General features: G+C 36.6%; 1 protein-coding gene across 1 annotated transcript in view; it reads left to right on the forward strand.

Moving 5' to 3' along the window:
* The first annotated feature begins 4,404 nt into the window (after positions 1 to 4,404).
* Positions 4,405 to 27,059, forward strand: part of LOC129231607 (protein phosphatase 1 regulatory subunit 12A-like) — a 209,579-nt gene continuing 186,924 nt past the window's right edge. Inside the window, exon 1 of the mRNA XM_054865972.1 lies at positions 4,405 to 4,684. Within this exon, the coding sequence (XP_054721947.1) occupies positions 4,433 to 4,684 (252 nt within the window). The 5' untranslated portion in view covers positions 4,405 to 4,432. The remainder of the gene's footprint in view (positions 4,685 to 27,059) is intronic.

A 27,059-nucleotide genomic window follows, 5' to 3' on the forward strand; every position in this document is an offset into this window, starting at 1 on the left:
AAAGCAACCCCGAGTAAAATGTAAACAGAGCCGCCCCTTTAAATTGTGAGGTAGAAATTGCAATGCTAAATATTGCTGTTTAAAGTTTTAGTTCGTTTTAATTTCACGATTTACTGTTTTTTGTGTTGTGAAATATTTCCGTTTTCGTAGGCTTTCTTCTGAATCTTAATTTACGTCTGTATTGTTGTTATGTTTGGAACCGTTTCCCCCAACTACCAATCACTTCTGAAGTGCTCCAAATTCAGAGTTAATTACAATACAATACGAATAGCAACCCCTTCTGGAAGTTTTCCGGATTTTTCGCATGGCATGAATGTAAGGGAAAAAACGGAAACGAACAAGTTCAAAGGGTGCAAGAATGCACTAGCCAAGGGCACTCACTTTGGCTCCCCTCCCTCCTCTAACTTAACTATCACAGGTGCTGTGAATTCAAAGTTAATTATACAATATTTGCTGTAAACTTCTTTGATAGGGAGCATTTTAATATAATTAAGATTTTGGTGCAATCTGCAAATTGTTATTAATTATCAGTTCATTCAGGCAAAATTAACAAGGCCAAAAAAAAAAAAAAATTTTTTTTAGAACTCTGAATATATTATTATCATTAGCATACAAATGCACTCACAAGACTATAATGATTTAGTACAGTTAAGGAGTGACACAAGCTCGGAGCATAAAACAATCGAAATGGAAAAGCTTACAGTTCCTGTGGCCAATGACTACTGATTGCGAGTAGTTGGTGGTAGCCAAACGTGTCATTTTAATTTTTTCTAGGAAATGGGGGGGGGGGGGGATTGTGCAAAGGCTGACACTGGTCGCTCAAATTCTCACGAGTCCCACAGAGCATAGGAGCAGTGACTCAACATCTTCCCACCCATCCTTTCCCCTTTTTATTTTGTTTTACAAAACTAAAAACTGAGACAGATGAAGGTGAAATTAAATTAAATGAAAAGGATTATATTCTTTCCTGAGATAAAATGTATTTCTTAGATCATTAAATGGTAGTATTTTTTACAGATTTTCTCACGACATTTTTATTGTTAAAAAACTTTATGAACTAACCAAAATCTTCAACATATTGTTCAGAGAAAACCAATAAATTAAAACATCAACAACATAAGAGAAGCGCACTCAGATTGTATTTCAGTTACTATTCTCAAGAATATAAAAAAAAAATCAACAGTCAAAGAAACTCATTTTGAAACAGCATGTATTATCTACCATGTTTAAATCTGTTCTGCGTCTCTTTCAATGTGAGTTTATTGCGAATGTTTACAGCAAGCAGAATTTTCCAAACATAACAAAAACACAGACGTAAATTAAGATTCAGAAGAAAGCCTACGAAAACGGAAATATTTCACAACACAAAAAACAGTAAATCGTGAAATTAAAACGAACTAAAACTTTAAACAGCAATATTTCGCATTGCAATTTCTACCTCACAATTTAAGGGGCGGCTCTGTTTACATTTTACTCGGGGTTGCTTTAATGTATCCAGGTCACCATGCTGTTTAATAGAACGCGCTCGTTTTTATTTCTCTTTTCGCCAATGTACTGTGATTGGTTTTGTTCGGCGTTCCTAACCGGTCGACACCTGAGTAACCGGTTGCTAACCGCTGCGTGATCATTAGATGTCACGTGATCGATTAACCGGTAGCTACCTGTTAAGCTCGGCGAACGCAAGCATTCCTTGCGTTCGACGAATCTCACCGGTCGACCGGTTACTAACCGCAGCGTTCTATGATCAACCGGTTACCGTTCTAAGCAGTTGATTGGAGCACGTGATCATTAGCTGTCACGTGGTTAACTAACCGGTAGCTACCGTAACGTAAGCATTGAGAGCGTTTCAAAATTTGCCGCCGGGAACATTGGGCGCCGAGCATTTTGGACGCCGGAAACATTGGGCGCTGAGCATTTTAGGCCCCGGGAATACTGGGCACAATATGCTCGGCGCCCAAAGTGCTCGGCGCCCAAAGTGCTCGGCGCCCAAAGTGCTCGGCGCGCAAAATGCTCGGCGCGCTCAAAGTTCCCGGCGCCCAAAATGCTCGGCGCCCAAAGTTCCCGGCGCCCACAGTGCTCGGCGCCCAAAGTTCCCGGCGCTCAAAATGCTCGGCGCCCAAAGTTCCCGGCGCCCAATCTTCCCATTTCGTTAATTTCATACCTCATATTCCTTAAAAAAAGGCTTTCTACTTATAATTTATAGAAACGCTTCCGGGGGGGGGGGGACCTATCTGACCTCAATTGAATGCTTTCGGTACATTGGTACTGCCATTTCTGAAGCTATGCGCATGCCTCTATACCCATCAATCATGTTGCATAAATGCTCCCTCGCAGCAAAATATCAGAAAAGTGTCGAGGTATGCTACTCCGCGTTTGCAGTGCTGAACATATGTTTTCATGACAGTGTACAATGATATGGCAGTGTAAAAATTAATCTCTACCCCCAACCCCATCTCTCGGCAACCCTGCTCCAGCTATTATTTTTAGAATTGATTACAGGAATATTTAATTAATAAAATGGCCAATTGCTGTTCACTATTGCAGATTTTCATCCGCAGAAACTTAAGCTAGGAGTGCTCCCCCCTCCCCCCATGAGCGATAGCATCCCTCCCCGCAGTTTCACAGCACCTCTCAACAAAAAATGCGATCTCCTAATAAAGTGTAACTAAAATCCTTTTAAAACAACTTTCTAAAAATTTTAATAATATTACCTGAGACATGACCCTGTCTTCGCTGTTATTATTAGAATGAAATGTACAATTTTATCAAACACGCTGACCTCCAAAACCAATCCCTCCAACAACAGGGGCGTTATCCAGATGGAGGTAAGATGGGGCAGCTGCGCCCCTTACAAAACAGAAAATATTTTTTAAAATTTTCCAACAAAAAAAAAAAAAAAAAATAAATAAATAAATAAATAAATAAAAATAATTTGAATTTTGACATCTTGAATTCAAAATTATGTTTTTCGCAATCACGAGTGTGTGTATGTAGGCGTGTGTGTTTGTGTGTGGGGGTATGTGTGTTTGTGTGTAGGGGGTATATGTATGTGGTGTGCAGGCATGTGTAATTGTGTCTGTGTGCTGGCATAAGTGTGTGGGTAGTTGTGTGTATGTTTTTGTGTCTGTGTATATGTAGGTGTCTGTATGTATGCGTGTGTGTATGTGCATGTGTATGTGTGTGTAGGTGTATGTGTGTGTAGGTGTATGTGTGTGTATGTGTTTGTGTGTGTGTATGCGTGTATGTGTGTAGTTGTGTATGTATGCGCGTGTGTGTAGAACATGGATGCAACCTGGAGACGGCTTTCGCTAGAGGAGCAGCATCGTGAGGATCCGGTCGACGGTGACGCTGCAGAGGGTGGCGGTCGGAAAATAAAATGATAGGACGCCAAAAACAGTCAAGTGAGAACAATAAACAATCGTGATTGCTCAAAAAAAAAAGCAATTTTCAAATTTAAAAAAAAAAAAAAAGAAAGAAAAAACTTTTGGTTGTGTGTGTGATAGAAAGTTGCGCAGAAGAAATCATTTCTTTCTCTACAACAAACAAAGGTGACGCGAAGCGCAAGATATTCCTCAGTCCTCACCTGCGAACGAATCTGCTGTCTTGGAAACCAGTATACTTAATGTCAACATATGCGGTCAGGCCAGGATCTGCGTACCCGCAGAACCCGCAGTGCTGAGGGGAGGGGGGGGGGGGGGCACGTCTTTGAAGGACCCAAAGGCTCGAGAAGTTGAAAAACAATTGTAAAAACTTGAACAAGACCTTTAACGTTGCAAATATATACTGCTGGCCTCTGGGAGAGGCCCTACAGATTTTGTTGCAGGGGGGCCTGACCTAATGTTAAATTTTCCCATTTCGAAGACGGGCTCCTTGTCAACTTGCTCTTCGGGACTCTCCCCTCCCCCCCCCCCCATAAATCTTTGTTACAGAGCGAAGAATAGCATTTGTTCTGACAGCTGCCTGCGCGCAGTAAAGGAGAGATCGTTTAGGTACTAGTTTTTTATGTTCAAAACATAATGAGTTTTGAAAGCATTCCTCAAATGAAACATATAAAAAAATAGGGACAAATGAGGAAAAATATCTTTAATAAATGTGGGTTTCACTGACAACTTTTTAAATTTGAGGACGAATGATAAAGGTAGGGACTTACCGATTTTGTGACGAAGTACTGGTCTAAATATTTTCTAGAGTAGAAATTGCATAAAATTTTATAAGTTCTAGTCAATAAAACTTGCAGTTATTTGATTTTTTTGCGTCTTGACTTCGACAATAATTTTCCCTAGCGAAAATGAATCAAACTATAACTGTGAAATTCCCACTTTAGTGTTACGTGAACCATAGCAGACAGTGTATCGTCTGTTAACGGTGCGTCGAATGAGCACTGACGGCGTCTTAATTATTGCAGTTTTCATGTTGTTTGTGTATCGTCTTTATGCCTATCGAAGTACGATCGAATAGTGCTCTCTTCAGGAGAGCTGAACAGCTAAAACGTTGGGAAGATTCAGAAACTAATAATGTGTCACCTGTGCCTCCGACGGATAAAAAAAGCAAGATTAAATTTAGTGATGGATGTGTTTTTCTTGCTGCATGTGCTGCAAGTGACACGGAAGAAGTTGAACGATTGCTTGAGCAAGGGACGGATATCAACACAGCTAATGTTGACGGTCTAACAGCTTTGCATCAGGTAAATTTCATTTTCTAAGAATTCAAGCCGGAGAGGATTCATGTAAAACATTTTCTGTCAAAAATTTTATCCATTTAATGTGTCATACTAGTTCATGCCTCAAACTTCTCTCTGTCAACAGTTACAAACCGAGTCACTCTATACCTCACCCTACTGTAAAAATGTTTTTATGTTTGACGAGTCTGTAACAGCATTAAAAGTTAAAATGGAATTACTCATTACAGTGGAATTTTTAAGGTTATGAGTGAACTGAACTGTTCAGGAGGGAACTAAAACAAGCTTATGCTTTTTATTTTATTGTGTTAAATGTCGTTTTTAAACTGCAGTTGTCAAACTTATAAATTTTTATTTCAACTGTTGGCAGTGACATTAGCTGTCTCGTTCTGCATTTGATCATTTTGCTGCATTGTTTTTCGAAGTTGATTTTCTCTAATGTTCTGTCTGTGACGTTGTGCGTTCAGGTTGATGCCCACAAAACTTTATACAACTTGTGCATTTAAGTTAACTTATCAACTTAATGTAATTCTGCTTTGTTTATATTTCTTATTTGTCAAAATTCAAGGGACATGATTGTTTAAAACATCAAACTCAAGTTGAAAAAGAAACAAAACAAGAAAAAGCACCTTAACATTTGAGGCAGGGAGAAGCAAAGGGATGTAAGTGGACATTTTCAAGTTTTGAGTAAAACACATTTAAAGATAACATCCTAGGCTTTCATTGAAAATTTTTTCTAAATCATGCTGTATAGCAGCAACTACCAAGGCTTCTAGTACCATCTCTTGCCCCAAGACAGAGGAAAGGTTCGCCTACCATATGTACTGGTTATCTTCAAATTGTTAATTTTGCCACTTACATCGCTTTGCTTCTCGCTGCCTCATTTGTGCTTGTTAAACTTGTAATTTGTTTCAAACTATGATGATTGATTGTAGCCTTATACTATAAAAAGGTTTTCCTTTGGTCAAAACAGTTAACTCCTATATGTACATTATGCAGTCAACTGAACCTTGTGTGGACCAACGTATCACATGCCTGATGCACCTTGGTCCGCTCAGGGCTTGATTACCGAATAGGCCAACTAGGCCGCGACCTAGCGCCTTCATTTCTTAGAGGTCCCTCAAATTGCCAAATTGCTTTAGCCAAAGGTAAGATTGTTTTAGCTAGCTATAAGGTTCTACTACAAAAGGGTCCCAAAAAAGCTTTGGCCTAGGGCTTTAGCCCCCCCCCTCCTGATGCCTTAATTGGGCCCTGGGTCCTCATGAGGCTGGGAACTCATGAGGCAAGTTGAACCACTTAATGCAATGATGGGTGGAAATAATCAGTGGTACTTCGTTGTACTAGATTTTCTACTGGGTGTGGCCGAAAAGACTCGAACTTGAATTACATATTCCAGTAGAAATTAACTAAGTTTCTTTTTATTTGTGTGTTTGTTTTTATTGATCATTTTAGCTAAAATATATTTTATGACATATCTCTCAGTTTACATGTCGTTTTTTGGTATTTTTACAATATCAAACAAGACATCTGTTTTTTTAGAATAGCTGCAACAAAGAAAATGGTAGCCAGTTTGAGTTTAATATTTCTCTGCAAGCATTGTCTGCCATTTCAAAGAGCTTGGCAATGGTCAACTCTCAAAAAGTTGACCAAAGTGTACGGTGAACACTTGCAGTATTTGTAAGTCCATCAAAAAGCTAGTTTAATGAAATCTAGTGGTTTCCACGAAAAACTTCAAAAGACAATGAGTGACCAATCTGATGAATGGTAATAACAAAGCTTAGACTGACCTTACGAGTGCCAGAAAATTCAGCTTCTCTCTGAAGAAAACACTAATCCGTCTCTAAAAATGCCAAAGGTTTTTCCGACGAGCCGCAAGTCAACGCGGCAAGAGATTCTATTTCACTAATGAGAAGCTCTTTGCTATTCAATAAGCTCGTAACTCCTAGAATCATGGGATTTTTAGCTTAATTAAGTAGTAAACCTAACTTGATAATCAAAATGTTTGTTTTTGCCGCGATTTTGAGTAAACCATGGTTTTATTAATGAAGTTTATATGTAGATATTTTTTATGACTTGTCAAGTGTATTTGAAATATTGAAAATTTAGTAAAGCATATTTTTACTCTGTATTTGAAGTAAAAATTTAGTTTCAAGAAAAATGGAAGAAGAAAAAAGCATAATATTTAAAATACTATAAATACACTCGGGGACCGAGTCGGGTAGTTAGGTTAAATTTTAGTTTTTAGCATTGGGATATATTTTATCTCTTCAGTTGCGGGGTGCCCATCTCTCCCAAAAGCAAGGGCACCCCCCTAAATACCAAAAAAAAAAAAAACCCTTCCAAGAACAAGACCCCCCTAAAAAAGAGAAAAATACACGTAAACATTTCAATGGTGCAGTCTGCGCCATGACACTCCCCTAGGAGGGCAGCACTGTCAATTGAATGTACACAAGTATGGCAAAGAGCATTGCCTTTACAGAGTCAACATACTCAGCACATTGAATTGTTCAGGATTTTCAAATAATACTTCTGATCTAAAGGAGCTGTGCTACTTAAGATGCTAATTTTTGTTAGGAGGTCAGGGACGCCCCGACGGGAGGTCACTGTGACCTTCCAAATGTTTCCATATTCAATAAATTTTGTCAGTCAATTCGGCGAATTTGGAAACAATGTTGCTTTTTTAAAATGCGTAATGACCCTTCTTTTTATGTTTATGTATAAGTGTATACTCATATTTTATCACTTGGAATAATTCGGAGTTTCCTTCGGAAAATTGAAAAATTCTTTACTCCCAAAAATTTAAGCTAGGAGTGCCCCAACTTAACTCTAAAAGTGCCTAGGCTTGACAAGCCGCAAGTCAGCGTTGCAAAAGATTCTATTTTACTGATGAGAAGCTTTTTGCCATCCAATAAGCACTGGACTATGCTGGATATGATTACCATGACTCCTCTGCCCTGCCCCAGGGATTCGCACCGGATTACTTGTGGGATCCCTGTCAAAGCTCCCGTGAAGGGTAGTGTTAAGCGGAACCCAGATTGAAAATAGTAAGCAAAACAAGAATGCAAAAGTAAGCAAAACAAATCGGTAAAAGCAAAATTTTTCTTAAAAATAGTTATAGTCTTATGTCACAAAGTTTCCTTGGACTGGTTGGCATTTGAGATTAATCTAACAAACAAAAGACAAAAAAAAAAAAAAAGAAAAAGAAAAAAACATGAAATAATATAATCCAGGATAATCCAAGGATAAAATAATATAATCCAAGGATTCCAAACTATAAACAATTATACAGTAAAATATTTTTATGCAGAATTTTTTTCGAATGAAAAGGCATTTCGCAAATTCAAACTATAATGCTGCTTTTAAAATTTATCCACCAGTTCAGTTTGGCTGGGACTACGATTTTTTTAAATTAAATTTTATGAGCAAATTCGGACAACATTCGCACACACTGCTTAGGATGGCATAATATGCTATATCTTGTACTACATGAATTTATAAATCGGAATTCTTCTAAATGTTCTATAAATTAATTTTCCCCAAGCAAAAATTACATAAAATTGAATGAAAGTGAAGAAATATAAAATGAGAGAGAATTTACAAACTAACAAAAGCAACAAAACGAATGTGCAAACAACAATTTAACCAAAAGAAATTATTGATTAGAAAATCATTTTTAAAAGAATGGATTTGCTAAAAATTTTTTTCTTAAAATAAATTGTCCTTCAGGAAGAACATTTGAATCACTAATTTTGAAAAGGGCGTAAGTCACCATTTTTGACAAATCGAGATAATAATGGGAAACAGTACTGTGGTAGTAAACCTACTAATTGAGATTAAGAACTGCATAAGTCTATATGAATAGTGATGGAGAAAAATGGAGGGGGGGGGGAGATATTTGCGATCACTTTGAAAAGGGCATTAGTCATTCAACTTATGCCCTTTTCAAACTCATTGACAATTCTAATAGATGTCGCTGGTTGTGCAATGTAATATTTTTTTGTTTCTCTGGCGGTACAGTGTTTTATGAACTGTAGTTGTTGAGTGGTTTGAAGGTGAGGGTGTTTCGTATTTCATTGAAGACTAGTGATATAAGCACATAGATGTTTTATTACTGGACGGAGTTACAGCACACAACAAATACACCGACGCAAGAATCACAACAACGAATAGCCACGCACTCAGCTAGCGTTAGCATACATCAACACAGAGCGGAGTGCCGTCTAGTGGCCAAAGCTCACGTAACATCCCCCCCCCCCGACAAAGTTCGGAAAAAGGGATTTAAAGATCTAAACGTTCTGGGGGTTTGACAACCCTACCAGAACGAGTTTGTTTATGGTAATAGTCTTTGGTGTAGGACAGTCCTGAATTGGAGGAGTCTCTGGAAACACAATTTCTAGCGCCTCTGGTACAGCCTTGGGATCATTGATTGTTTCCTCTGTCTCTTCTGGTTCCGACATTGGAATTAGGTGTTGGCGATTTCGACGAATTTCACCTCTGGGGGTCAGGACGTTGTAGAACCTTGGTGTCTTTGCCGGAGAAGAAATGATTCCTGCTGTTTTGGAGTCTGGAATCCAAACTTTCTCACCTGTGCTTAGAGGACACAATTCATAAGCAGCATGTTTTCGATCAAAGGCCGCTTTTTCTTTTTCTTTACGAGAAATGTCTTTTTGTAAATGTTCTTTCCCGTTTGACCATTTTGGAAGTAATTGCTTAGGGTGAACTGGAAGTAGAGTTCGGAGCGATCGTCCCATACATAGTTGAGCAGGGCTACTTCCTGTTGGTTCCGATGTGTTGCAATAGGTTAGTAGAGCAATGTTGAAATCTGAGGACTTTTCCAGTAAGGTTTTCATCGTCTGTACCATTCGCTCTGCTTCGCCGTTTACCTGCGGATAGCGGGGACTACTCGTTTCATGCTTAAAGCCGTAGTCAGCAGCAAATGATTTAAATTCTGATGATGAATACAGTGGACCGTTGTCACTAATCACAAGATCGGGCATGCCATGTCTGGCGAATATGGGTTTGATACTGTCTATGGTTGCTGAAGAAGTCAAGCATGGCAATTCACAAACTTCTGGGTATCTTGAGTAATAGTCTGTGACTAATAGAAAGTGTTTACATCTAACTTCAAAAAAATCTGTAGGTACCTTCTCCCAAGGCCGAGTTGGAGGAGTAGATGGAATTAAAGGTTCTTTATTTTGAATTCTTGTTTGACACAGATCGGACAGCAAGTTGCCATTTCTTTTATTTGTTGAGAGATACCTGGCCAGCATACCGGCTCTTTAGCTCGGAATCTACATTTGTTTATGCCTAAGTGTCCGTCTTGGATTCGGCGTAATATATCTTTCTGTAATTTTTTTGGAATTACCAGCCTAGGACCTTTTAGTAGTAGTCCGTCAGAAAAAGTCAATTCGTCTTGACTCTTCCAGTATGGATCCGCTTCAAATGGCATGTTACCGTGTTCTGGCCACCCCTCTTGGCAAAATTTGATAATCAGAGATAAAGAGCTATCCTTCCGAAGTTCTTCTTTTATTTCTTGTAATTTCTCAGAAGAAGCAGGGATGGTTTTTACGATATAATTAATATAGGCTTGTACTTCCTTGTTCGACTGCTCATCATGATTCATTTTATGTGTTTCTGGAGATTTTGATAATGTATCGGCAGTTGCAATTAAGTCACCTGGGACGTACATTATATTGTAATCAAAAAGCATCAATCTGATTCTGAAACGTTGAATACGCGGTGGTAGGTCTTCAATGTTCATCTTGCCTAAAAGAGAGACTAGAGGCTTATGATCAGTCTCTAAGGTGAACTGAAGTCCTAACAAGTATTGTTGAAATTGTTCTGCTGCCCAGGTCGCAGCCAAAGCTTCCTTTTTGATTTGCAAATAACGCTTTTCTGTGTCACTTTAAGATCTTGAAGCGTACGAAACTGCTCTTAACTCGTCATTGGGTTGTTTTTGGAGCAAGACACAGCCTAAACCAAAATATGAAGCATCAGCCGATAAAGTAGTTTCATATTCGGGGTGATACTTTGTTAAGCAGACTGGCGAAATGATTAATTTTTTTACTTCTTCCAGTGCTTTTGATTGAGGAGTATCCCATTGAAATTCCACATTTTTATTTAAGAGTGACCTTAAAGGCTTAGTTAATGATGATAAATGAGGGATGAATCTAGCAACGTGATTTACCATTCCTAGAATTCTTCGAACACCGGATATATCACTTGGAGCACTAAGATTCTTTATTGCACTTACTTTCGCAGAATCGGGTCGAATACTATCTTTATCGATGACATGCCCGAGAAATTTTACACTAGTGCATGAAAATACGCATTTAGATAGATTGAGAGTGACTCCATATTTGGATAATTTTATTTAAACTTTTTCTAGCCTTTCATCGTGTTCTTTTTGATTTCAGCCCAAAACTAGCGTATTGTCGGTTTGATTGACCACTCCTGGTAATCCTTCCAAAATTCTTTGCATGCGATGTTGAAAATGTTCAGGAGCCGATGTAATACCGAACGGAAGACGAGTGAAACAGAATGTTCCGAATGGTGTTATGAATGTAGTAAAATCTTGGCATTCTTCTGCCAGGGGAATTTGAAAAAACCCAAAGTTTGCGTCAAGTTTGGAAAATATTTTAGCTTCTCAGAGTAGTCCTAATGACTCTTCCACCATTGGCATTATGGTTTTTTCACGGGCTACGTCTTTATTGAGCTTAGTGAAATCGACGCAGATCCTTACTTCTCCAGTTGGTTTGATAACTGGAACTAAAGCTGCACACCATTTCGTCGGACGAGTTATTCTACGAATTACCTCCATTTTCTCGAGCCTATCGAGTTCGAGTTTCACTTGTTTTCTTAAAGGCAATGGTACTCTGTGAGCAACATTAACACTAGAGGGAGTAGCTTCTGAATCTAAATCTATATGATTAGTTGCCTTCATTTTACCCAGGCCGTTGAACAATTCAGGAAATTTTGATTTATAAGGTTCCTTTTCGTTGCGAGACTTTCCTACTGAACTGGCTATCTTGATAATGCCTAAAGCTTCTATAGTAGGCCAGCCCAACAAGGGCTCTGAAACTGAATCAACTACAAAAAGTGTTTGTACAGAATCTTTGTTTTCAAACTTTAAGTTTGCACAAAATTTCCCTAGAACTTTTAGTCGTGAGCCATCAGGCCCTTTCGAAAATTCATGGGCTTTACTTAACGTTTTTGGAGTTCCTGGTGTTTCTGAACCTACAATTGAAACTTCTGCACCAGAATCCACTTTAAACTTTATTGAACAGTCATTATATAATATCTGAATATGGAGAGAATTTCGATTTTTACTAACTATACCCCCAACTGAATATTCCGCATGTTCTGTTCGGTCACATTTAGCAATAGAATCAATTTTTGGATGGGCTTTATGATTATTTAGCTTTTTCTGGCAAACTTTTGAAAAATGTCCTTTTTTATTGCACGAATGGCAGATAGAAGTATTAGCTGGGCACATTTTCCTAGCGTGTGAAGAACCACCACAATAGCCACAAGTTTTGTTTTCAACTTTCCGTTTAGAATTTTCAAATTTATTTGATTTCGGTTTATTTACCCATTGGTTATTATTTACTTATTGATGCTTCTTTACAAAAGCAATTTTAGATGACTTAACATTCAATTGAGCGAGATCATGTTGTTGAGCTTTCACAGTTTCTATTTGGCACGCTTTTTCTATGGCGACATCAAGAGTTAGATTTGCGTCTAATTGCAAGGTTTCAGATAAACTTTTATCACGTAATCCAACCACAAAACGATCTCTGATTAATCTCGTTTTCGAATTACCAAATTTGCAATGAGCTGCCAAAGAATATAAAGCAGTTGCAAATTGATCAACAGTTTCGTTCTCATATTGATACCGTAAATTAAATTTAGCACTTTCATATACCTCATTATATCGAATTACGAAATGAGAATCAAACTTTTCTTTTACGATTGTATATTTATCTTGATCATCAACTGGAAGGTCGAAGGTTTACGAACTTCCCACCCCATTGTATGTAACAGCATGCGAACTTGAGTGATCTCAGATTTTTCACTAAGTACCGATGCATACCGAAAGTCCTCGAACTCTTGAATCCATTCGGGCCATTCAGCCGAATTTTGGAAATTAAATGCTGACGGAGCTCTGATTGCAATACTATTGTTTGAATTTACTTCCTTTGTGATGCAATTGAAAACAAAACTAGTACTTACGTTCGATGTCTTCTATTATAGAAACAAAAACTTATTTTTTTTACTTGAATAGACTCCTGACACCATGTCGAGTGGTTTGAAAGCGAGGGTGTTTCGTATTTTATTGAAGACTAGTGATGTAAGCACATAGATGTTTTATTACTGGACGGAGTTACAGCACACAACAAATACACCAATGCAAGAATCACAACAACGAATAGCCACACACTCAGATAGTGTTAGCATACATCAACACAGAGTGGGGCGCCAACTAGTGGCCAAAGCTCCCGCGGGTAATCTTCTGTCATTATTTCGCCATATTGCACCATTATTTTACAAATATTGCATCGTCATTATCTATGTTCTTTTGGTTTAGGTAATTTTTTTAAACATTAATGATGGACGAAATAGATGAAAAAAACGTAAAAAGAGTTAGAAACATGCTTTGATTCATTCTGTCCAGAGAAACATGACAGTGTCCTTGTTAATCTATACTCTATGCAATCAAAGACAATACAAGACATTTGTCCTCAGTCCCTCGTTAATCACTATGAAGTCGAAAAACATTGTCTCAGAAAAGAGAACCACGAGTGAGGTAGCTTTCAGCTATCATGTCATGCAGGGCTCCCAAAGGTACCTGTTTCTCAAAAGGTTTTTCTTTTCGAAAATAAGCTAAGGCGTTTATATGGATTGTTTAGAGGAAGAGACACTCCAAAAGAACTGCGCGCTCAGGCTCCTTGACCAAATTTCGAGATTTCCGCCATTGAAATCAACCGAATGGTGGAGCATATTAAATCATTTACCATGAAAACGTACCACTATTCCAGCAGGGAAAACGTCTACGTCCCTGACAAATATCATGCAATGATTCTGGCTGCCAGAAAGGATCCCTTCACTATCAAAGTGCTACGCCCCAAAGAAGTCAAAGATTTCAGTCAATGGTGGCCAAAGTCCTGCGTCCCTTTGAAAAAGACCCACCCGGGGCGGAAGAGTGATCATTGATATTTATTCTCCATCAGTTACAACAAGATGTATGTGTTTGATTCTTCAACACCTGGGATTTATTGCTTTTGACCGGATTGACGGTCTAAACTACAACAGTTACAAACTCCTGAAAGTCAAGAACATCCCCGACCCACCAACTATGCTAGCATACAGTCACTGATCAGGTGCCCGTCAATGAAAGGAAGTTGACTGATATTAGAAAGCTCCTCCCTCACATTCCTGAATAACGCCATGGATTCTACAAAAGGATCCTCTCTTGGAAAACCACAGCTTCTGACATCGCCAGCAACGACGATGAAATGTAGTTTAGAAAAAAATTTGTAACATTTATACAATTAAAATATCTTTAAAATAAGTGCAAAGAAAATATTTTTTTATAGCCAAAAATCGATTGATTTTGAAAAGGGCGTAAGTGATCTAATTTGCAAATTCGGTATTTGATCCAAATTAAATCAGAAATTAACCAAAACTTCACTGAACATATGTAAAAGCAATACCTTTGAAACGACTGCTATAGATTTATAATAACATATTTGTAACTTAAGATAAATGGTTTTATCAAGTTTTCTAAAAATCAATTACTGATGACATACACCGTTTTCAAAATCAACGATTCATTTCTACTCATGAATTACTATGCTGAAAGAATGGAAACATCATTGATTTTAATTCATGAAAATATTTAATTTTTCGTTTACTTAAAAGGAGGGAGAAAAATAAATGATAAGGAAATTAAAAATATTTAACAATCATGGGTTTGTTTCTTAAAAATTCAAATCTGATTTTTCGCAATCAAGATTGAGGTAGGAACCTTTCAAAGAAAACAAAAAGAACCTTTTATCCAGGGACAGAGGATCCAATGGGAGGTCACGGACAGTGACAGAGCAAAATGGAGGATTGTTGAAATTTTTATTCCTCATTCAACATGTTTCTTCTTACTAAAGTTACTTCTACATATTAACATGTAAGAAATTAAATGTTTTAGTTAATCTGCTTATGTCATTCATTATTACCCCTGGTTAAGGCTCATAATTAGTTATCATTTTCATAGCATTAAGAATTATCTTCCCTCAGAAACACTCTAAAAACTAGTCGGAGGTGTGCTGTGTACCCTTTTGAATACTCGTGGCACTGAGGGGGGGGGGGTGCATTCCAGTGTCCCGGTTGAACATTGTAGAAATTTGGCATGCCTAGTTATAACCCAGTGCTCGTAAAACCCGGTTCGTGAAAAATATCATAAATACTTATACTTGCTTGTTTTGTTATTTTTATATCTTTGTACAGTATCGAAGATGGTTTTTTGCTTGGAACTTTCTTATTGTCTCTATTATTTTCGAGGAATATGTGGTTCTAAAAACATCCTCATTTGCATCCATCGCTTCAAATTGATTTAAAGTTTTTCTGCACTTTAGAAGCCAAGTACAGTCAAGCCTGCTTTTTGGAATATCGGTTAAAAGAATATCCTGCTTAATGTAATACATTTTCAATGTACCAAACCATTGATGTCCATAATTTTAATCCTGTTTAATGGAATATCCGGCTTATTAGAATACTTTTTCGTGAAAAATTTGCTATTCTATTTAGCAGGCTCGACTGTATGTCAATTGCTATTTAACTTCAAAATCTTCACACTTGTCGTTATCGTCATCGTTTCATTTTCTTTTTCTCATCTGCATTAGCTTGACTTTCTGCTACAATATCCTCGTAAGTAAATCCCGAAAATGATAGCATTCACTTTAACAAATATATAATTTTTAAATGCTCCTCCACTCCACAAATGCCAAAAAAAGAGCTGCGTTATCCCTTGTTCTTGGGATTATGTCTTATATCTAACATTCAGTTGAATTCAAAATGTTAATGGACTTTTTCTAAAAATAATATATTCTTTTTTGAGGAGGAAATAAACAGAAATTTTATGAATTACAAAAATATTGCTTGCTTTAAGCAGGATTTGTTTGTTAAAAGCGAATTTTGTTTCCATAAATTTAACAGTGTACCAACCAAATCTTTTTGATTTCCTCACTAAATCCGAATTCTCGTTAAAACAGGGCTCATTATAAGCGAGTTCGACTGTATATAATTGTATCCTTCCGAAATGAAATCCTGTTTCCTAGTTGGCTATGGTACTGCTCATGGGAGGTCTCGGAGGTCACTCTCAAAAAGATATTTATTTGGCACATTTTGTCTAAACAACTCAACAATACTAGTAGTGCAGAATTGCTTCCCCCCCTCCTTCTGCGTATAATATTTCTTCGCATTGAATGTAGGTGTGCATGATTGTATTTCATCATTCGGTAAAATTTCATCATTTGGAGTCTTATTCGGCATATTGAGAATTCCCCCCTCACAAAAATGTGGGTTAGGGGTGCCCTTGAATGAGGTGTTCAAAAGCTAGCTCTATCTCACTATATCTTCTGGTCAATAATATAGTGATACAATATTTAGTTTGGATATCATTCATCTTATATACACAGTGGAGGCAATTTTGAGGGGGGGGGGGGGGGGACAAAAGCCTCCCTCCCCCACTTTTTATGGTTCATTTATATATTTTATTTTCCAATTTGGAAACCAAAACTAGAAATTATAAAAAAGCAAAAATGACAAAATTTTCAGGACTATTTGTTTTACTTTTGACTGCAAAATTTTATCTAGCCATAGTTGTTCAATGAAATTATTACCAAGTGTTTGTGACATCTCAAAATACTTCAGGGTAAATAATGTAAGTGTAATTCATGTCTAAGTGTTTCTTTGGGGAAAGTATAAGGTACGAAATTCATCAAAATCTTAATAAAAACGTGAGTTAAGTTGCTAGATTTACATCAATTAGCACTCATCTGCTCTCAAAATCACAGTGGCGCAGCCAGAAAATTTTTCTGGGATGGGTTTTCAAATACGAAAATTTTTGCTTTCTTTCCCATTCATTTACAATGCGTAATAATTCAATACCAAAGAGTTTCTACAGATTAGTAATTATTCATTCAAAGTAAATGCTTAAAAATAATTAATAATTCTCATTAATATCACTATTAAACGAAAAACGGAAGTGGGAAAAAACATAGAATACTTATCATTAGTTTTACCTTAATCTTATATTCAGTTTTTGTCTTTTTTTCGTGAGATCATTTAAAACTTCCTCCTCAAATACATTCATGTCTTTATGAATGTCAAATGCTAGCTAAGAACGGTTTCGATCTTTCGATGAGAATTAGTAAAGAGCCCAGCAGGGCTGGTTATAGTAGATCTGCCGCCCTAAGCGATATTAACAAGTGCCGTCCCCGACCCCCATTGAATAATAATAGTCATATTAATAATATAAAATAATAATATATTAATAAAATAGAAATAATATTAAAGAGAAATAATAGTAAAGTTCTTAAGATTAAAGTGAGTTTCTAGTTAAATTCCAAACTGAGTTTTGCACATCCAAGCACTAGTACATACTTTCAGTTATCTTTTTTAACATTAAAGTAGTACATCTTATGTCACTGAAACAAATATTAATATTTTCAAAAGACTTTTAAATCACGCAATTTGCCGCCTCTAAAATAAAATTGAATTTCTAGTTAAATTCCGAACTACGATTTCCATATCCAAGCACTTGTACACACTCTAAATTATTATTATTTTTTAGCATTTGAAGCAGTGAATCTTATGGCACTGAATCAGATATTCAAACTTTAAAAAAAAGTTTCAACTTCGAAATTTGCCGCCCCTAAAATCTGCCGCCCTAGACGGCAGCCTAGGTCGCCTACCCCAGGAGCCGGGCCTCAAAGAGCCTAAGAAAATCTGGTGCGGTAGACTCTCTCTCTCTCTCTGTAGGCTTCCTCTCTCCAGATGTCCCTAAAAAGGATTTATGCAGTGATGGAAGTGCTGAGGGACCATGATGCCCTGTAGAGTTTAACTGGCACCATTTTAGCTATCTTATACCAGTGGGAGCGTGGGGAGCTCATCATGACATATAAATTGTATATTCAAAGAACTGAAAAGTAATTTCTGACTGCTTCCCGATCATTAAAAGCATTAAGATATTTTGTTGAAACCTATTCCGCTTGGAAAAGTTCAAGTATAGTCAACTCGCGCTACAACTTGCGCAAAACTGCTATAATGCGAGTATTTCCCGACTGACGAATTTTAGAGCTAAAGCGAATTTCTCTCCCGCAAGACGGAACTTTTCATTAAGTAATCGCTGAGTGTCAGAATCGCCATCGATACTATGGCTACTAAATATTGGTTTCGTGAATGGGTTTCATCTCTTTAGCATCACTGAAGTGCGGTGTGTTAGTATATATAAATTACGACTCCATACTTTTTTTTCATTCTAAATTGAACACAGTATCTAATCGTGCTGTTTCTTTGGAAGAGAAAGTAAAGATCTTCCATATGAAGGAGAACATTGACATCGATCGGATGAGCTTCACAGCACTAACAATCATCTTCAGTTTTTTAGTTTTTGTAATTCTTATTATTTTGCCTACTGTGGAGAAGAGTAATAGTGCTGTATTTCATTATTATTATTATTGCCTACTGTACATACAGTATAACAATTTGTCTCACTCTCCCATTGATCATTGATTTTGTGCATCATAACAGTATTTTATATTGAATACCGTAGTTCTTTTTCTTTTAAATACAGTATGAATTCAGTTCTTTATGTGGAAAATGTTGACATATATTTAAGGAATAGTTTAAATCTTTATGATAGTTTTATGTAAAGACAGTGTTATGCATATCAAAAAGTCGTATACATAGCCTTTTTCACAACGCGAAATTTCGCCTTACGCGAGGGGTCTTGGAACGCATCCCTCGCGTAAGTCGGGACCGGACTGTGTTTCCATTGATTTTAACGGAGGAAATGAATGTGCTTGTGTTCTGGGAGGGGTTTTAACCCCAAAACCCCTCCCGTGGCTGCGCCACTGCAAAATCAGCCCTAGCAAAATTTTGTACTTCTCTCTCTCTCTCTCTTTTTTTCTTTCTTCTTTTAATTTTTTTGCTGCTGCTTAAAGGCTTTTAGTTGTCATATTTTTTTTGCTCACTCCCCTCTTTTCAGTCCCAATTGCTGCCTCTGTATATACAAAAGGTCATAAATCCATTGGCAGTATCAATCATTGCTGGAACCCCATTGGTTCTTGTCGCAAACAGCTTCTAGAGGCATTTCTATTGACTTAGCATATGCTGTTAATATTTTCTAAATGCAGTGAAACTTCAGTAAGTCAAATTTCAAACAGCTCAAGAGCAATGTTAGGTTACAGATTTTTTTTTTTTAAATATCTTTTTTGTGGTGGATAAAAAATATAAATTTGTTTTCTAACCTATAAAAACTCTTGCTTTTATAGAATTATATTATACATTGATTATGTCAAATTATCTTTGATGCATTATTGATTATTCTATCTCTGTTTTGCTCATATTATAACTTTAATCAGTTTCAGTGGTAGCATTTTATTTTAATCTATAGTTTTGTTTTCATATTCAATAAAAATTTTTGGTAACTCAAATTTTTTTGCTTTACCTGCAACTTTGACTTATTGAAGTTTCTCTGTATCTTTACCTGTTGTTCATCCTTTCATGGATAATAATTTTTAGCAAATCTTCGTGTGTGACATATTTCTTTAGATCTTATGAAAACAGGAAAAAACGAAAACTGTTCACAACGTACAAACATTTGCTCACAAAACAAACTTAGGTATATCACAAAAAAAAAAAAAAAAAAAGAAAAGAAAGAAAAAAACACCCTTTATAGCTTTTTTTTTTGGGGAGTGGTTTTAAGTCTGTATCTAAGTTGGAGAAAACAAAGCGTCTCAAAGTAACGGTATTTGTTTCTGCTGATATTTGATATTTCTTGTGCAAAAAATGTCCTAAAATTTTGTCAAAATTGTGCTTTATTTTTTTTTTTTTAATTCCCACTCTGACCCCGCAATTGTCATTTTTTATAATGTTAGTAAATTAACTTGAAATTAATCAATTATGTGTTTTTACCATACGTTTATTAATTAAACTCAGTGTTAACTAGTGCAAAGTGTGGAATAGCTCACATTTGAGCATGCTAGTGATGATTTTAACGAGATTCTCCCATAAAAGTTGTGTCCCTATTAAAGAGACTCAAGTCCTTCTAAAGTCACTTCTCCGAAAATTTCAATTGTATAGTCTGCTTCATCCCCCCCCCCCTTCATGGGCGCCTCTGCTTTAGGTATTATTAGTATAAACCAGGTTTAGAGTCAATAACGAGGGAATGTAATCGATTATGATTACGGGCACAAAAAAAGGGGGATTACGATTATAATCCTCTGGCAAAACGTAATTACGATTACAGCAACTATCCGACTATGTAGAAAATGTAATCGATAACGATTATATTATGCCGATTATGATTTTGATTACAGATTTATATTATAATAATGTATATCTATATCACTTATTTGCATTGCAACAACATGATAGTTGAAAATTATGATTTTTGATTTAATATTAAAAAGATAATTGCAACTACCGTTACCGTGTAGTATTAATTCACTTAAAGATTATTTATTTTGTATTATTGCGCTGTTGCAGGAAAAGAGCAATATATGAAAGGTAAAAAAAATCTAAAAAATTCAAATTGCGTACATTGCACAATGCTTCCCAATAATTGTACAAGTATAGGCACACTCTTATTCAAATGTATATACAGTGCAGTGTTTTTGATTCAGCTCAGCTGTTTATTATTATTTTGTCATTGCAGTAGTTCTGCCTTAGCCCTGGCTTAAGGGCAATAACTTACTGCTAAACTGCTCAACATTTTAGAGCTTATACTTTCTGCAAATTGTGTGATATATTTCACATTTGTGTGGTATTCTCAATTATTTAGTACGTTATCAGTTAATTTAATACGCAGCTATTTAAAAAAAAAGAACCTTGTATGTTTCTTTATGCAGAAAAACTGCAATGTAATAAAATACGCAGAAAGTGTAAATAAAAGATACGGAACTAAAATTAAAAAATGAGGAATTAAATGCATTTAAGTGTAATTAATACTTCAAAGATGTCTGTTTTTTTTTCTCATTCTTTGAGAAGTGAAAAAATTTTCAGCAATGCTAAACAATCGTTGAATTGGAGCAGATGACGCAGAAATTAAAAAAAAAATTCTTGGGTAGTATTATTTTTAGCAAAAGGATATATATGAGTGTTAGACCCCAACAACTCTATAGGATCAATTTTATGATCATTTGATAAGCTATTTGCAGATGCTTTGATTTCGTCCTTGAATCAATCACTTACTAAAGAAATTGCACTTACTTAACTCATAAAAAAAATAAGATTGGGCATAACATGTTTTGCTATGATTTCCACTTTTTAATCATACAGCTTTTTTTGCATGAATGAGTATTTTATAATAATATTTATACATCACAGTTTTAATGCAGCAGTGAAGTGCAATTTTTCTCACTTTAAAAATGTGGCATGAAAAAATAATTAAACTTCAAAATTTGTGTTAATTCCTTGATACAATAAAACGTGAATAAACTTTATAAAATCTATCAATGCGAACATTTTACTTTCATACATACTCATTAATTAGAGATAATATCAGTTGTAAACATATAAACATACGTTTAAGATGAAACTATGCGATATATTATTTTGAAAACATACAAAAAAAAAAAAAATCTTATTCACCAGGGTTTAGATTAGATGTCATGTAGCAAAAAATAAATGCAATACGTGTAAAGGCAAGAGTGTTTAAAGAATCACTGAAACACAAATGCGAATTCGGTTTTCTTTTGACAAAATCTTTTTTCAGTCATTCACTACTTTCTCATGAAAGTATAAAAAAAAAAAAAAAAAAAAAAAAAAAAGCTTTTTGTTGCGCGAAACTTAATTGTACTTTTGATATCATTGCACTTTTTCAGCTAAAATATGATTTTGAGGTGGCAATGTGCTTTGCTTGATTGCCTAACATTGACAGATGAAAGGGAAACTGATGAATGACCAATTGTAAGGATTTGGGAAGATGTTCCCGGGAAGCTCCTGTCAAAGGCGCCCACAGGGTACTGATTGTACTAAACACTTAAGATAGGGCTCGATTTATGACTCTCGTTTGCATACAGGGACGAGTGGAGACGAACACTGAATTGTCGTTTAAAGAAAGAAGTCGTTTTCTATGTTACTATTGAACTATGTTACTTATCTTTAAATACATTAGTAAAAGGGCGGCTTAAATTTTTTCACTTTTTAGGAAGGCAAGATTACACGATTACAAGGGGAAATTACGGATTAGGGGAGAAGGGGGCTAGTGTGGACATCTGGAATAATTCTATTATTTGTTTTTTCAAAATTTCTCTGTTAATTTTTGCATAATGACAACACTAACATGCACTTTCATGTGTAGTTTCATGACAACACACTTGATAGTTCAGTAGTAAATTACAATAGAAGGTTTTCATAGTGGAAAAGTAAATTTTGGATTTTCTATTAATTATTAGATTAGACTATTTTAATTTATTTTTTCAAGTAAGATATCATAAATAAATGTATTAAATATATATTTTCATATTCAGTTCTGCTGTGCATAGTTTCAATTAATAATTAAAGGGCTTAAAAGAAAAAAATGCTCCATGGGTTATAGCATAGAGTTGTAGCCCAAGTATTTCCCCTCTATGGGTTAGAGTGGACACACGGTGATGGGGCCATTGTGGACACATGGTAGTGATGGGCATAATCGAGTTCTCATAATCGAATCACTCGATTATTCAAGATCATTCGAGAACTCGATTACCACGAGTTCTCGATTATCGTATCTCGAGTTCTCGATTATCACTTCTCGAGTTCTCGAGCGATGAACTTCTCGAGTACTCGATTATCACTTTTCGAGTTCTCGAGCGATGAACTTCTCGAGTTCTCGATTATCACTTTTCGAGTTCTCGAGCGATGAACTTCTCGAGTACTCGATTATCACTTTTCGAGTTCTCGAGCGATGAACTTCTCGAGTTCTCGATTATCACTTTTCGAGTTCTCGAGCGATGAACTTCTCGAGTACTCGATTATCACTTTTCGAGTTCTCGAGCGATGAACTTCTCGAGTTCTCGATTATCACTTTTCGAATTCTCGAGCGATGAACTTCTCGAGTTCTCGATCATCACATTCTGAGAACTCGAGCGATCAACTGCTCGAGTTCTCGCTTTGAACTTCTCGAGATGTTGAGTTCTCGAGATGTCAATCACTCGAGCAGTGTAATCTTCGATCGATTTGATAATCGAATGAACCTCTCAATATAGTTGACTTCTGACAAGGGTGCCCACCTATGGAGGGGGGGGGGGGGTCATGGCGCAGACTGTGCTATTGACATTTTGGGGGGGGGGGGTGTTTTAAGGGGTATTTTTCTCATTTGTTGGGGGGGAGGTCTCTGCGATATTGAGCGTGTGGGGGGGGGGGGCTTGACCTCAGGGCGAATGGGAAACCTTGCTTCTGAAGTGTTTTAGTTACAGGGGCGGATACGTCATTTAGGCGGTCAAAGTTAATGATTTTACTTATGAATGAGCATGGGGTTTTTTTCTGTCTTCCGAAAAAGTTTGCATTGAAACCTTTTAACCCTTCCCCCAGAAAGACGGGCTGCGCTGAGGAGCCCACAGGGGAGGTGGGTCATTGCGCAGACTGCGCCATTGAAATTCCTAATGGACGTAAGACTTTTTTATGGAGTGTCCTTCTTGAGGGGGAGAGAGGATCCCTAATTTTAAAAAGTGTGCCAGCACACTTGAGGAATAGATACCCTTGCGATCTAAATGGTATTACAATCAAATAATTGCCTTTCTAATGTTTCATTCGAATAGTGTTATAATTGAATGTATACTGTTGAATGCTTGATTATCAAATGATTCTTTGGGGATGCTTGGTAGTATAATAATATATATTTTGAGCGAAAGGTGTTAATGAATGAACACATGGACGGGTCTGTGGGAGACATGTGTCGTGTGTCCCGGTGGTGGAAGTAAAGGTTGGAGGCGCTTATAAGGTTCTAACTTGAGAGCCATTAAAATTATAGTTCAGGTAAAAAGGGGGAATACTTAAGTTGAAAACCTGAGGGGACGTCTTCCCCCTTACGTTCACCTTCGACTATACGATTGGGCAATGATACAAGTGTAATAGGCAATAACAAACGTTTTAGAGCCCAAATATACAGATCACTGCAGACACGTGTTTCGGGGTTTGAAGGAGCCCTTTTTTCAACGCAAAATAGTGAGATTGTGGATGTAAGGACATTACTGGATGTCTTTACGGACCATTCATTAATTACGTAAGGGTCCCGAGGGGATGGGGTTGGAAAAATGTCTACATACTTTGGGGGGGGGGGGAGAGGGGTTCAAACGCATTCTTACGCAGTATTTTCCAAGCCGATGTTTCATTTGCGTCTGGAAAATAAAAACGTATTAGGATGACTGTTTTTTATTTGTTATACGAAGAATTAATTATGTAAAACATAATAAAAGAATTGCACTATTGTATGGCATGTTTTATTTTTAACTACTATCGTATCATATACAAAAAAATGTCGAAAACACATTTAGTCAAAATTCCAACTTTTTAGTAAATATTTCTTCACACAAAAAGGTTTAATTTAATAATACTGAATTAAATTTCGATTCCAGTGATATTAGATTAGTTATTTCATTATTTCGAAAAACGAAATGGAATCTTACGTAAGAATAGGGGGAGGGGTTTGAAAAACCTTACGTACCCTTACATGGGGGGAAGGGGTCAAAAATGGCCAAAATCATCCATACGTAACAAAGGAATGGCCCCCTATATGTAAAAGCTTACTATTTTGTTGAAAAAAGGGTACCTTAAAACTCCAAAACACGTTTCTGCAAAACTCTATATTTGGGATACTAAACGTTTGTTATTTCATGTTACTTCTCGGCACAAAGGTACTTAGTTATTTCTTAATAAAACAAGTGGTTAACTTCTCGTGTAATTCATTCCTATGGGTGCAAATAAGAGGGGAGGTGGGGGGGGGGGGGAGTTTTGACGTAAACTGCGGGATTCTAATTTTTAGGGGATTTTGTCTCTTTTGGGGGTATTGCTCTTGGGGGAAGAGCTTCATTGGTGGTGATCTTTGCTCTTGGAATGGATAGATTTGGAATGATTTTTAAAATCGAATGATTGCTTTTCTCTTGCTTTATTCGAATGGGGTAATAGTTGAATGTTTGGCTTCGAATTTTCGATAATTGTGAGATTCCTTAATAATCGAGAACGATATTTTTGGAACGAAAATTGTTAATTATCATATGAGCGGATTTATGGAGGGGCATGTGTTGTGTGAGTGGCGGATACAATGGAGGGTCGTGGGGGTCATGACCCCCTCCCCCTGAACTCTCGAGAATAGTATCCGTACACATTGTGTTCGAATAATTTATGCATAAAATGCAAACGATGACAGTATCTTATCTTTTCAATACATCAATTATTTTTCAAAGAATTAATTTGAACAACTACTTTGTTTTATTGCTTATGAAATTAATTTGCAACGTTTATCCCCAATTATGTGCCTTATTCCTGACCGATTTGGGGCTTTTTATTGACCCCCAAAAAAGTTTCAGAATTTTTTCGTACTTAAAACGGGAATTTCGTTCATGGGGGAGGGCTTTCTTCAGCATGACCCCCATCCCCCTTCAAATGGTTTTCTGTATCCGCCCCTGGTGAGATCCGGTGGTGAAATCTTGAAACAAAGGATAGAGAAACGCTCTCCATATTGTTTTGAACTTGACAGTTATTAAGATTAAATACGTACGTATGTACAATTTTTATTAAAAAGTGAGGGATAATGATAATATGGGCAAGTCGTTGGGCGACACTAGCAGGTTTAAAATTGAGAGTTGCTAAACTTAAAAATATATTAAACCGGTATGAAGGGCTTCCATATAGGGGGGCGGCAAGTAGGGGCTCAAGCCCCCTCCCCCTTCTTTGAAATTAGGACATCCTTGCTTTTAGTACTTTTTTTTTTTTTGCGAAAATGTAAAATCATTTCTTCTCCAGCAATTAATCAATAAGTTATTAAAAATGTCAAATTTTAATAACTCTAATTTGTACTGAAATCGGTTTCTATGGCGCCCTTGACCGGTATGGTACAAACCGTGTAATTGAAAATTTAATGTAGTCTTTAGCCCTTTTTCGGATTATCGTTTCTTGGGGGAGGGGGGATTGTCATAAAAAGCGCGCCATTGCTCACAGGGACGGACGGACACCCCTGTCATTGTATAAGGTTTTAGAATCAAATAATTGCTTCTCAAATGTGTCACCCCTGTCATTCTATAAGGTTATTGAATCAAATAATTGCTTCTGCTTTTTTTCGAATGGGGTTACTCAGAGTTGAGTAAATGTTTTAAAGCGATTGTTAATGCTGTGGCAGCCATGTTAAAACGTTTATGAAATGTTTAAACGCAAGGTGTTTATAATTCAGTGGTGCCCCCGCCCTCATGGCGATGACACTCATCCCTCAAATGCGACGTTGAGCCCCCTAAAATAAATTAAAGCCCGCTTAAGTTACCCTCTCCTCTTCAAAACTTCAATGGCGCGGTCTGCGCCATTTACCCCCCCTCCCTCGCGCTCTCTCTTGTATAATATGTTGTTTGATGTGGTATGCTCGGTTATCGAGCATCTCGGATGATTTGAAAACAGAATACGTAATCTGCTTTTCAGAGAAACTTGACAATCAATTTTAACCTTTTTGAGGACCAGCGCACGGAAAATGAAACGTAGCTACGGAACTTTAAGTTCCGAAATGGACCGTTGCGAGCCTTAGCATTTTCAGCAGTACTGCCTCAACTTTACAAAAAAAAAAAAAAAAAAAAAACATAAAATCAGCACATTAATTGACTGAAAATTTTTAAGTTGAGTAAATAATATATTAATCAACATTTACGAAACTATAAGGATTATGACATAAACAGAAGCGATTAAAACAAGCAAAATACTTAAATTTAACTACCCACGCGAAAATAAATGCTACGCACACAAGAAGTCACAAATATCTTGCGTATGGAATTTCAAAAAAAAAAAAAAAAAAAAACAATCTGTATAAAATGTAATTTTTATTTAAAAATTGGGCCGAAGAGTGGAAGCTAAAATTAATCCCACACGACAAGCTTCAATATTTCTTTTTAAAGCACTCAGAATCATTTCAACTTCACTCCCA

Source organism: Uloborus diversus, chromosome 10 (genome assembly GCF_026930045.1).
Source record: "Uloborus diversus isolate 005 chromosome 10, Udiv.v.3.1, whole genome shotgun sequence".
NCBI classification, from domain to species: domain Eukaryota; kingdom Metazoa; phylum Arthropoda; class Arachnida; order Araneae; family Uloboridae; genus Uloborus; species Uloborus diversus.